The 13,437-nt window shown below is 34.3% G+C and overlaps 2 protein-coding genes across 3 annotated transcripts; one reads left to right on the plus strand and one right to left on the minus strand.

Moving 5' to 3' along the window:
• Positions 1 to 283: 283 nt before the first annotated feature.
• On the plus strand, positions 284 to 7,938 carry LOC127253188 (WPP domain-interacting protein 2-like). 2 transcript variants are annotated; one of them, XM_051277635.1, is made up of 5 exons: positions 284 to 421; positions 2,048 to 2,115; positions 4,519 to 4,926; positions 5,130 to 6,530; positions 7,296 to 7,938. In XM_051277635.1, exons 4-5 carry the CDS (start codon positions 5,522 to 5,524, stop codon positions 7,826 to 7,828), a joined length of 1,542 nt encoding a protein of 513 aa, XP_051133592.1. In that variant the 5' UTR covers positions 284 to 421; positions 2,048 to 2,115; positions 4,519 to 4,926; positions 5,130 to 5,521; the 3' UTR covers positions 7,829 to 7,938. The 2 variants fall into 2 exon arrangements, with proteins under 2 accessions (XP_051133592.1, XP_051133593.1); XM_051277636.1 differs by lacking the exons at positions 284 to 421; positions 2,048 to 2,115; positions 4,519 to 4,926 and having other exon boundaries at positions 5,097 to 6,062; positions 6,156 to 6,530.
• A 1,572-nt stretch (positions 7,939 to 9,510) lies between these two features.
• LOC127253242 (high mobility group B protein 10-like) lies at positions 9,511 to 13,165 on the minus strand. The gene is made up of 7 exons (XM_051277702.1): positions 12,876 to 13,165; positions 12,193 to 12,271; positions 11,314 to 11,476; positions 11,136 to 11,213; positions 10,654 to 11,015; positions 9,851 to 9,942; positions 9,511 to 9,702 (listed from the first exon to the last, which is right to left on the minus strand). Coding segments are annotated over exons 1-7 (966 nt in total). The 5' UTR covers positions 13,067 to 13,165; the 3' UTR covers positions 9,511 to 9,701.
• Between the last annotated feature and the right edge of the window lie 272 nt (positions 13,166 to 13,437).

Consider the following 13,437-nt stretch of genomic DNA (forward strand, 5'->3'; position numbering starts at 1 on the left):
ATGAAGAGGCCCCCCTCTCCTTCTTCCCCCCAGGTTTGCTTTTCCAAGAATTCAAGAAAATGGGGTTTTTTTTTATTTTCTATATATATTATTTCCCTCTACAACGTTAAATGAGAAAATATATCTGAAAGCATTTGATATGTTGGAAAAGTACCCATACCATACATTTCAGTAGTAGCATTCCATCCTCATCAATCTCTCTTTGAAAGTCAGGAAAGAAACTGAACTTGTGTTTGGGGTTCTTGCTCTAGTTTATGTTGACAGGTGCAATTTAATGCGGAGCTGATGACCCATCATCAGAAGATGAATGCAACAGTGAATGACTTCTCTTTTTTCTTATTTGAACATAGAGGAGGAGATCTCTCAGCATGTGAATTCAAGCATCATCTTCTTCCACTGTGGTGGGCCTCCCCATTATCAGGTCAGAACCAGAACTCTGCTTTTTTACAGTTGATCAGACCAATTAGTGCAAGAAACAAAACAAGTGAGCAGTATTTAGTCATGAATAAATATAGTGAACTATATTGCAAGTCATTTCATATTTTCATTGTGTTTTTGTTTTCTCTTTAGATTCATTGCGGTGAAAGTCAAGAAACCCATCATTTGTATGCCTTTTATGCTCAAGAACATTTAAAAGAAAAGGAACAAAAAATAAAAGATCACATAAAAGTCTTCTACTTTACCTGGCTATTATGTTCATTTGTGTCAAAAAAAGAAGAATAGGGTGACCCTCCTTTCCTGTAGTTCCAGAGAGACCATCTGCCACTTCGCTCTCCTCTCTCTCTCTATCTTTCTCTTTCTATCTATCATCAACAAGCTGGACAGATTGGAGAATCTACAAGGTGTGGGTTGGATCTAAGATGGTTTGAACATATAATAATATATGGAAATGAATGCATTAAAAGAACTGCAGACGGTAGTAAATGGTCTAATATTCTAAGGTTGTTATTTTAATTGCCTTGTCTTGGGCTAAGTGTATTGCTTTTTGTTTTTAGTGTTGCATGTTTATGTATGTATATATCTCCTAATCTCTAAATGCAGTTAAAAATGTAAAAAAACCATAAAAAATAATAATAGAAATAAAAAATTTACTTGTTTAAATAACAGTGGCCAAAGATTGGGCAGAAAAGAACTCTGCGGAAAGGCCATTGGGGAGAGGAAACATGAACTCAGACCTTGTTGTCTGTAGTTTGGAAATTTGCTTGGATAAATACAAAGGAATATTTTATAGTATATATGAAAATTGCAGTATAGGGTTCTCTCTGTGTGTGTATGTCCTCATCTGACATTATTTTTGTGACTGAATTCCGCTATGGAAATTGGAGTAAGACCAGTCCATCTGAGGACTGACATTTTTTTAATAATTGGCCCTCAATAGAGAAAGGAAATAATATTATTTGAAAGTGCTCTTGAGATTAGCCAAAACTTATGCACTATTTGTGGTCCCCAAGATAATTATTTTTTTGGAAAATAGAACTGTTAGAGAAAACACAATTTATTTTTTCTTGAATATAATTCCTTTGCATATCAGTGTTTTGCATTCAATGTAAAGGTGGGATCAAAAGCTTGCCCCTTTTTGCTCTATAGATAACCTAAATCAGCCATAGCTTTAGTACATGTACATAAGCAGTCAATTATTTGATGCTAAGATCTTAGGTGAATTCAAGCACTATTGATTTATTCAACTGCAATTTATTTCCTTCATAAGTGCTCTGTCTTGCTTGAGATCTGACAAGTTTTTAATGCAGGATAAGGACATTTTATTTTTAATTATTGGTGTTCTGTGTAAGAAGAAAGCTGTACAAACAAGCAGATTAATTAAATACTTGCATGTTATAATCCTATTTTATCGTTTATTATTCTTGCCAATTTGCCATAGTATAAAAGTTTGAAAGTCTCTCTGGCATTTTTATTGTTTTTGTAAAATTGATGATTGATTATTTTTTATTGATTAAGCTGTAAAGCCATGTTGATGATACGGATGGAATTTCAGACATTATTAATCTTTGCTAATTGTGTGATTAGTTTAATGATTTTTCTATAGCAGCTTGGTTTCCAGGCAACCTGTCTGCATGTGGCTTCAACAATTGCAAGTGGCGTTCATACAACGAACAGGTAATATTTTTTTTATTTTTAATTATGTCTTATTTTCCATTATCATATCTTAATAGTTTTTATTTATTTATTTGCTGTTTAATTACAGTGGTGTTATGAGGTGTCAGTTTTTTACTTAATGACTATATATTTTTTATTAAATTAATATTGCACTTAGAAATGTCTTTGGTTGGGACATAATATCGAGAATGTAGGCTTTCCCTTAAAAAATACTAATACTAATAAATAATGACACATTTCATAATGATAGCACCATAATTTTAAGTAAAATAATTAGTAGTACATTAAAATCTTGGAAACATTGCCTACTAATCTAATAATAATTAATTGAATTATTTAAGCTTATAATTGTGCAGGCATCATAATTGTGTAGCTAGCTAGCCTCTGCATAGCAGTATAGTATTTAGGCTTTAGTTAATAGAGTTGAATAATAAGAATGATTGGTGTATAATGTATATATGTATTATCATGTTATTTAATTTTGCTGTCCACAATGTTTGTTATTACCTATTCATGCCCTAAAGTCGACCGTTAGCTACAAAAACTTCACACTTGAAGAGTTGAAGTTAATAAGAATAGTGAGTTTGAATTATATTTTAAATTTATTTGAAACCTGTGAAGTTAAAGGTATAAAAATTTGTTCAACTTAGGGTTACGGTGTGCTTGTTTTGGGTTTGAGAATTGAGTTTTCAATTGAAATAATTGTTTTATACTATTTTAATTTAATATATAAAAAATAAAATTATTATTTAATATTTTTAAAAGAAAAAAAATCAGAATAGTAAAATTTAGATTAAAAACTCAAAAACAAACTAAGCTTATTGTGTTTAGGATTTGTTCTTTTAATTTTATTTTTTTAAAATAATGATTTAAAAGTAATGCTGAAAAAAAAAAAAAAAAAAACTTTTATTTTTAAATTTATAGTACTGTATATATTAACTTTTAAATGAGCTTTTGGAATTGTTGTACAAGTCATTTCCTTAAATAAAAATAACCCAACAAAAATAATTTTCAGGCCAGTTTGGTAGGTACTTTAGCAGCCTCAATGATCGTTTGAACCTTCTATTAAAATCGAAACGGTCCTTCGACTGTCGGCTCTATATATCGTATATACACTATGATATATTTGGTTTTTGTTTTCTAAAATGATTATGTTATTTTGAAATTTTATTTTATTTTTTATTATACAATTATCGTAATTTTTATAAAAATATATTATTTATTTTATAAACTACTATATTTAAAATATTGTTTAAATTAAATTAAATTAAATTCTAAAAGGATACATGTTATCTTTTCCAATCTCCGTATGATTTTTTAGAACCTTTTGAAATCTAGCATATGTAGGATGCAACCTAAAAACATAGACTTAAATATGTATGTTTGTATGTATTATTGTTTACTTTGAATATAATGCTACTTAAATTTGTCTTAGAGTTGTTTTGATTTTTCGTTTTTTTTTTTTAAAAAAAAATTCCAATCATTTTCTAAAACGGGTTTGGTTTGGTTTGGTTTGGTTTGATTTGATTTGTATTTGTATTTTAGTTTTTATTTGAATTTGAATTTAAATAATGAGTGTGCTAATCCAATAAATGATAAACAATTTTCTAAATATTATTATAAAAATATAATTGTTGAATATCCCACATTGAAATCAATGTTAAAACTTTTCTACTTTGTAAGGATGAATGGTTACTTTACTTTATATTAACGAGTTATTAAGTTGGAATTCCAACAATAATTTATATATACATGTTCATATAATTGTCTTACAATTCTAATAGAAAAATTATATACAACTCATATCTAACACAAAAATATGTTTGAAATAAAAAATACACTAAGCTAAAATACACAATATAGTGAAAGAATTTCAACACACAAAAAATACATGTATTGTTAAAATTTTAGTTTTTATTATAAGATATTGAGAATCATTACAGTATTAAAGAAAAATAGTGTTTTATGTATTTTGTTGATTTTTGTTGTTTATATTAATTTTTATTATTAGAGGTATATCTTATATATATATATTATATTTTTATAAATAAATAAATTACTAAGTGAACACACTATGAGGGTATTTATTTAGTTGTAGTTATATTTAGTGTGAGGTATTGGAAAATATGTTGTTTAGTGTAAGATATGATCAAATGATAAAACGTATCAATAATATAAAAATAAAATTAATATTTTATATAAAATTATCGATTATTTTAATTTAATTTATTTTCTTATGTGTATGTTCATAATATTTATCAGAAATCGAATTCAGTGTTTTTTTTTTTTGGCAAACAAACCATATAATTTTCACAGTTTTTGTTAATACAAGCTGGAAGGAGTCCTAACTTCTGTATTCCTTTGCATGGAAATGTTACATTCCCAACTTGGACTGATTCTTAGGTGTCGTGGCAAGATCTACACCATCGGATCATTGCCCGGGTCCAGCCCATCAACGGCGACGATGGAACCTATTTTTGACTGAGGTGTCGTGGCAATATCCACACCATTTTGTGGGGCCCGAGGTAATTCAACGGCGTCGATCGACTTTTATTTGAACGAATTCTTCTAGGTGTTGTGACGTGACAAAATCTACGCCATTGGATCATTACGCGTGGGGCCCAAACAAATTCAACCGCCTTATATTTGTCCCGAGTCTTAGGTGTTGTGGCACGATCCGCACCATTGGATAACTTGTAGGGCCCAGTCAAATCAACGGCTCGGATTGACCCTCATTTTCAACTGAATCCAGAAGCAGTCATGTGTGGTACAGATGGGATCACTGAGCAACACACGCTCCATGTCCTCAAGGTACCGTATGGGCCCACGCCATCCTTTTATTTATTTATTAATTTTAATAAATAAAATAAATTAACAAAAATAAAAATTATCCATTTTATATTTTATTGGGTCGGTAATTTTCGTACGAGTTTCCGATTATTATTATTATTATTATTATTATTATTCGATCATATCGATAGATCGATCGATCGACAAATTTTGGTGGAGTGTAGATCTCGCTCGATCCTTCTCGATTTCTAGGGTTTTCTGCTGCTCATTCCCTCGGTGCTTCTGCGGAATTCGTCGATCGACGCGTGAGGTGCGCCATAGCTGTTTGGATATTTTAGATAATTGGATTCTTCACCGGCGGTCTTCATTTCGGGTTATTGGATTCGATTCTGACTCCTAGCTGTGGTTTCTTCGCCGTTGAATTCGTTCACGGAGGCTCGAGGTGCGCCATAGCTGTCAAATTCTATTCTCCACCGCTAGTTTTCATCAATCGTATCGGATTGGATTTCCGTCAGGAGATTGTTGATTTCTGGCGGTCAGAAATGGTGTGAGTTTCGATCGATTGAGAAATTTAGGGATTCGATTCAGAGTTAGTTACCTGAGTTTTTCGGTGGCGATGGATTTTGGAAACGATCGATTGGTGAACGAATCGATCGTAGATAATGAGGAATTTAGGAATCTTCAATCCGTCAGAAAACCAGAAACGATCGAGGTTCACGACAATGGATCTTATGAGTTAGGAACCTATAACGATAAGGATGGTAACGTTAAGGGAAGTGAAGTTTCAACACATGAGAAGACTCCATTACTGTCTCCATCTTCATCTTCATCTTCGATGAAGAAAGGATTCGGACTGAAGAAGTGGAAGAGGATCAAGAGGGATGTGAATAAAACCGGGGATCCACCGTTGCATCCCGGCCAGATAATGTCGACTCCGGACTTACCAGAATCGGCTGCAAATCCAAGCAAGCGGCCGCAGGTTTATGCAGAGAGGCCACAGAAGAGTATGGGCTCTGTTTCGCCTCCGAATGCATTGGTTGGAAGTGTGGATTTTTTAGGAGTGCTCGGCGATTCTTGCATGCCGGTTGGCCTATCGATTGATACCGGAGGAGATTCAGAGAATAGTGAGGATCAGAGTAGCAAGTCTTCGACAGCAGGTAGTGTTTCGAAAGTAAAGTATGATAAGAGCCTCCGAGTGAGGGGTTCGAGTGGGAAGAATCTGGCTAATGCAGCGCAGCGTGGTCTGTCAGGAAAGGTTCGAAGCGAGGCTGTTAAAAAGGCTAGGGAGGAGGAGCAAGTAGTCAAGGAGGATAACTCTCGTTCGAGCATGGAGTCTGATTCGCGTAGCTCCAATTTTGTGTTTATGCAGGGGACTTTTGCAACGACGAGTAATGGAATACGAGGCGACGAGCCGGGGCATTATGATGCAGAAAATGTTGATCAAGTGAATGATGGACTCAGTGATGGTTGCAGAAAAGACATCGAAGGAGGATACGAAGGTACCGAAAATTCAGATTCGAAGGTTAAGACTGAAAGAACTGAGAATGGCTCCTCCTCTTCGAATCAGGATCCATTAGTCGAATCCATCGCCATGCTCCAATCTGCTCAAGAAGCACTTGAACAAGGTATGCCTACTATTTCTGGTTTTTCTTGATTTTGTTAATATTCTATACTTCTACAAACATGATGTGTTTTATTGCAAATGATCACTTCTTTGAATTATAATTGGTACACTTGAGTCGAGTAGTGATCTTCGAAGGTCTATTTATTTATAGACATAGTGTAGAATTTGATGCCTGTGTATGCTTCAATCTGAATAGGTTATGATTATTTATTTCTGTAGAAATTGAATGTGCCCGTCAAGTCTCAAAAGTTAAAATCTGAAAATACGTCCAAGAAATTAGACTAGAGTTCTTGAATACCGATTATGCTCTGATCAATAGGCTTTAGCCATTATTACCGCTTTGTTCTTTTCATTTTTTTGGCGCTCAGTTACTAGTGTGTTTACTTGGTGGTTGTTTATTATTGTTATTATTTTATTTTGGTTTTGGTATGTTAGTTTGGACAGTGGTTCGGATATGATGCTTTTTGAGTTAGAAAGTAGTTCATTTTACATGGAAATATGGGGAATAGTAGAAAAAATGAAAAAAATTGAACACTCAAATGCGTTTACCTGGTGATTTGTTTATAGTTTTGTTTTTAGGATGTGATGTTTTTTGAACGTAAATAGTGTTATTTTATAAAAAAATAGCAAAATTATATAATAAAGAAATTGAAAAAAAAAATCCCCACGAATATGGAGCCTAATTTATTGTTGCAGTCTTAAGAACTGAGTTATTGTCTAATCTACTAAAATTTCCTGTGATGAAATCAATCCGATATTCCTGCAGAGGTGCTAAAGTTTAAGGAAGTAAGCAGTGACACTACACTGGAAGATACAGTTTCGGATGAAGTTACTGCTCCAGAACAAAAGGTCGAAGAAATGAATCACGGGCTGTTCCAATTTTCCATTGGAACAAAAACCGCAAAAGAATACGCGGAGGCAGACCTCGAGGACCTATTCAAGCGAAAGATTGCCGCTGAAGTGGAGTATTTAACAATATCAAGAACGATTCAAAATTTCCGGGGTGCTGCTGGGAATCAAACTGCTACATTAAAAGACCAAAGCACATCGCAAAAAAATCAGATACTCCAAAATCATAGAAAAACGGATAATGACTATGAGGATACGGTGCTTAGGGCAAAAGCTGAGAAGTTGGAAAAATTTTCGAGAGAGGTCGCAAGCAGGGATGAAATTTTGAAGCTACGGAGGCAGGTTTGTAAGTATACTTTATATTTCTTGGTACAGCTATTTGGTTTGGTGATTTTACGAGTCTTGTTTTCATTGCCTGATTATGCCGAGGATGTTGCTCCTCCGACTTAGTTTTGGAGGTTGAGGTTTTGTTTTCTGTTCTTATAAAATGGTTGATGTTCCGGAATGTGTATTTTCTTTTTCGTGTTCAATTCATGTTATCTTTATTTGTTTCTTTGTAAGAGATGTAGCATTCGTTTAATTTTGAATAAGTTTTTTAAGTTATGGCGATAGTGAAGAAGGACCGACTAGGAATGATAATATGGGTATTATTACAGGCTGTTGGCTTCTTATGTTGTTGTCTTTGATGAAATATGGACTTGTTATCCTAGAATTATAGGGTTGATACTGTTGGGTTGATCCTATTTTGTTTAGGCTCGTTAGAATTAGGGTTTTGAAATTGGGGATTGCTTGTGTCTGTCTGGTCGATGATTGGGCTTGTTAGATGGGCATTTACAAGTAGGCCGGACTTGGCCTGAAATATGGTCCATGTCTGTAAAATTGGGCTGGACTGAATATATACAAGGTCTGGAATAGTAAGCCCAACCCAAAACTTGTTGGACCAACACACACCCAGCACGAGTTTATTCAGGCCAGCCATCCCTTTAAAGTCCAATACAAAAATTCTTGTACCAGCCCAGCCCATTCCAGATAATACCATTAAACCCATTGTAATCGGACCCAACACATTTAAGCCCATCAAGATAGGCCCAAATTTACTCTAGCCCAAGTAAGGCCCAACTAAACTCATGAATCAACCCATCCAATCCAGTTACAGGCCCATTCTTAAATTTCTTAAATCGGCCCAATTTAGAGGCCCAATCATAATTTCTTATTTCCACCCAATTTATATAGGCCCAATAATAATGTTTTAACTCGGCCCAATTTATATAGACCCAATCATAATTTTCTTTAAACGGCTAGGCCCAATCATACTTACTAAACGGCCCAATTTGTAAGGCCCAACCAATTTACTTGGATCGGCCCAAATACAGTAGCCCATAGAATCTTTCTAATTCGGGCGCAACTCAGTTTTTTAGTCCTATTAATAAATAAAATTCTTGAGAGCCCAATACAAAATTCTGGTACCAGCCCAGCACATTTCAGATAATACCATTAAACCGATCTCAAGCAGGCCCAACCCATTTCAACACATCAAGATAGGCCCAAATCACCCTAGACTAATCCAGTAAGGCCCAACTAAACTCATGAATCAACCCATCAAACCCAGTTACGGACAGGCCAAATCTTAAATCTCTTTTAAATGGGACCAATTTAGATAGGCCCAATCAATTTATGTGGACCAGCGCAAATACAGTAGTCCACACAATCCCTTCTCATTCGAGCGCAACTCACTTTTTTATAAATACTGAATATTGATGCAAATTAATTTTTAAATAAATGTTCTCATTTTCCTTTATAATTCATATAAAAAAAATAAGTACTGATATTTTAAGTTCTAAAATTTCTATAGTAAAAATAAATGCCCCACGAAAGGACATTTTATAAAAATACTGAAGAGTTATAGATGTTTGCTATAAATAAATTACGACATACCATGCATATATATTAAGAACTCACTTGGGGATACCCATCATAAAACATCTAAGTACCAATTTTTATCTATCATATTAGAAACATTACACCTACAAATTTAATCTCATCTTACCACAACTATCATCTATTTATTAAATTACCAAGCTAAGAATATATGTATATATATATATATATATTCCTAAGCATGCATCAACAGATACTCAAATATGGAAGCAGCCTAGAGAAAAATCAAAATGCATAATACATATATATATAACAATAAGGCAAACAGCAACGAGAGAACAACCGGTTAGCAAATATACCTATAGCAGTTATCATCAATTTCCCACCCGTGAGCTCATTGGGTTCTTAGAAGTCAATCAAATCGAAGGGGGTGAGAGCATCCTCGCCTACAGTCACAGTCATCGTCATCGCAAGAAACAAGCAAAAGAAAAAAAAAAAAAACCAGGGAAAATAAAGAAATAGGCGGAATTCTTAGAAGTTATATTATATCAGAGCAACAGGATTCAAAGCATAAAGGGATGTCTAAAAACACACTACTGAGGGGGTGATGCATGTTGGGAAGATTTGTACTCCAACATTTCTGCTTTGTATCGTTCTCTGTCTCTCAACCCCTTCTCTTGATATACCTGAATTAATACAATCACCATCCGTAATCCCCGGTAATAAACCAAAAAATGCTTTAAACATGATACTTTGATTTTACCATATCAAGCCATAAGTAAGAGATAAAAGGCTTTAAAAACCAAAATAGAGACATGATAATGTCGATGTAGTTTTGGAACCAATCCCACACTATTCATCCTATACATTAAACATTCATGAATATTTAAACATCTACTTATATCACAATAATAGTTTATCAAAACAAAGGGGATTTTACCAACTTCGGCCTAAATAAACAAAGTCCCTTCTTTGCAAAGCTAAACTATTACTCCCTCCGCTATTTTTTTTTAATGTCAGCTAAACTTATGTCTCCACTTAAAATTATATTACTCAACTTTACAAATAATAACAAATTTATCACTACTTTTTTACTTACCCCACTACCCTTTATATTACTCCTATATTAATTTTTCATAATACCCGCCTTAATTTTATCTACTCCACTTAAATATATTTATTTCCCCAACCAAAATTACATAATTTTCCCAGATGGAGGAAATTTTTTTTTATGCTATCAACAAGCTTAAGCATACCTAATAAAAAAAACACTTAAATTCAAAACACACAAAAAAACACACACACACACACACACACACACACAAGAAATAAGCAGTCTTCATCTTTTCTAGAAAGTTGAAAGTAAGCCACCCAAGTATATGCAGTGTATTCATTACCAGTTTTTCAGCTTCTGTCAACCCGCTCCACAATTGCCCAATCCTTTTACTTATAGCTCTTTCTTGGCCATGGTATAAAGGCCTTAACATATGATACTGCTCAGCAAAGAAGAAGGTATATCCACTTCTATTTCGCTTGGGATGAGATGGATCCCTAGTTGCCGACTGGTGTTTTCTGTGATGTCGATGAGCAGGCTCGCGAAAGGAACTGAAACCTTTGGATTTGTTTGCTTCTGTTGAGTTTTCATATATGACTCCTTTCAAAACCTCTGAACCAAAAGTTACAGTAACCAGATATCCGGATTCAAATTTTCCATCAATTGTTCCGGTGACAAGACTGCCATCCCCCAAGTCAGGAATCACTGCACATCAAATTGATTCTCGGGAGTCACTATATAAGCTATACTGTATTGAGTAAAACTTAGTCACGATATCGAGACCAGAAAATCTTTCAATAAAAACAAAACATTAAGATGAATCACCAGCAAGTTGCTTTGATGAAGCTTCTTCATCAATAGTAAGTGGCAATTTTGTTCCATTGGCACCCTTGCTTGATTGATCTATTCATGTACATGCAAGGAAGATAGTAAGTCGGGCAATAAAATATATATTTAAACAGGAACAGAATATAATGTGACCATAATAAGGTTTTGGCCACACCATAAGCGGCAAGGTATGGTTCTTTTTTCCTGAAATAATAAACTTGCTCAAAATGATAGAGCAAGGATAGATAATATCTTCGTAAGACAAACGAAGCACTTGTGATTGTGGAAGGGAATTTGAAGGCTCCAGTGACTTCCTTCCATCTGCGATCTTTAATAACCTGAAATGCATCAACATTAAAAGTGGAAATCTATCAGATGTGTAAAGTAAAATAAAAAGAGGGGGAAAAGTAAACGGCAAAAATCCCACAACTAAATCCAGATTATTGTAAACAAAATCCAGATCAATTCTCTATAGACATCAATGCAGCATGTGATAGTTTCTCACATTTTAAATTAATCAAGACACATCCTTTATTCTCATTCATGCTTACTTTGAAAAACCTTTTAAGAGGTCCCTCATGGTAAAACTATTTTAGAACAAGCATACTGAACTAGAAAAGCTTATGAACAACTTCTAAGTCTTCTTGCTATTTTTCCAATGTATATACAACAATAATTTCGAATTCTTTTAACTTTTATTACGGTGGTGAGTACTCGACACTATCAAAGTGTTTCCTCTTAGTTTAGATTATCTTAATATCCTGATAATCAAATTAAAGGAGGTAACTAAATGCCGCCTTAAATTCATGTAATTAATGTCCTGCTCGATTTCCAGTAAGGCGCACAACCCCTAACCCTATCCAGCCACGCCAACTGTCTAGCTCCAGCCTCTCAAACCCACCCGAAAATCCATTCCCATGACTCATCCTTAATATCCACAAACTCAAACTTCAATTACCATAAGCAGCCACACTTTTAGAACATACTACAACCTGATTCAACAATTCACAAAATGCAGGGATCTGCAGCAGTTGCCAATTTAGAAGAAGCATACCTTTTCAATACCGCCTCGAGACGTCACTTCCAGAAACAAACGATGTAGATCCAAACGGTTTCCTCCTAAAGTAGGAACCCTGCGCAGGTAAGAATATATGCTGATAAATAATTTACACAATTATCCATAGCAATGTTAACCCTATATTACATAGCCATAACTCTTCCAAGTTTCCTCGTCTAACAACCATACCGACTTCTCAAAAAACTGCAGCTGTGAGCCCTAATTTTAGCTGAATCTTAGCGACTGAACTTCATTTCCTAAAATCATCAACAATTAGCTCTACGGAAACAGTAAAACCTTCCTGTCAAACAAGCACCTGACAATCCGCACCAAATAAAATAAAAGCAAGCATAATAAATCATCACAAACCTAATCTCCAAACTAATTCACAACCTAAGTCGACAAAATCAAACACCGATCCATCCACGCGTTCGAACCAAACCTAACACAAATATCCACGCACTGACAAAAAAAAAAAACAAAAACAAAGACCAACCGCCATCACTGCCAAAAAAACAAAAACTCATGTAAAGCAATTTGCAGTTCCAACTCCCCAACCGCAGCGCGCACAATCAAATCTCACACTACCAAACCGCAGACTCAAACATCTCAATCCTAACACCAATTTTTATTCTATTTTCCTAAAAAAACCACAGAACACGAAGTAGAAAGGTGCGCACCTGAATTTGATGCCGTAGCGAAGGTGGAAGGACTGGAGCTTGTCGAAGAAAGTGTCAGGGTTTTGGATAATCTCCTGAAACTCGGCTTCGGGCTTAGGGTAGGAATGCGAGTCTGAAACCGAAACTGAATTAGGTTTGAGATTAGGAATTGGATTTGGATTAGAAGATGGTGTTGGCGAGTCGTTGGACATTTTACTGCGACTCGGTCTCACCCACACCCTAAATTTTTATGCTATTTAGCGACTAGTAATTCAGATTGATATTGATTCAGATTTGAGAATTGAATTCATTCACAAATTTTAAATAAATACTAGAACCACTTCCAAATTTAAATTTAATTTGAGATATCTATGAAATAATAATAATAATAATAAATTGAGGATTTTTATTTTTTATTTTTTATTTTTACCCTTTGATTGTTTTTGAAGGAACCTCTGACACTTGGCACTTATGTTTTTATTTATTTATATATTTGTTTTTTAAATGTATCAGTATGTACAAATAATTGTTTGGGAAAAGAAGGATAAGAATGCAATGCAAATGGGAGTAAAGTGGGGAAATG

Source organism: Andrographis paniculata, unplaced genomic scaffold (assembly GCF_009805555.1).
Source record: "Andrographis paniculata isolate CXL003 unplaced genomic scaffold, ASM980555v1 Contig50END, whole genome shotgun sequence".
In the NCBI taxonomy this organism is placed as follows: domain Eukaryota; kingdom Viridiplantae; phylum Streptophyta; class Magnoliopsida; order Lamiales; family Acanthaceae; genus Andrographis; species Andrographis paniculata.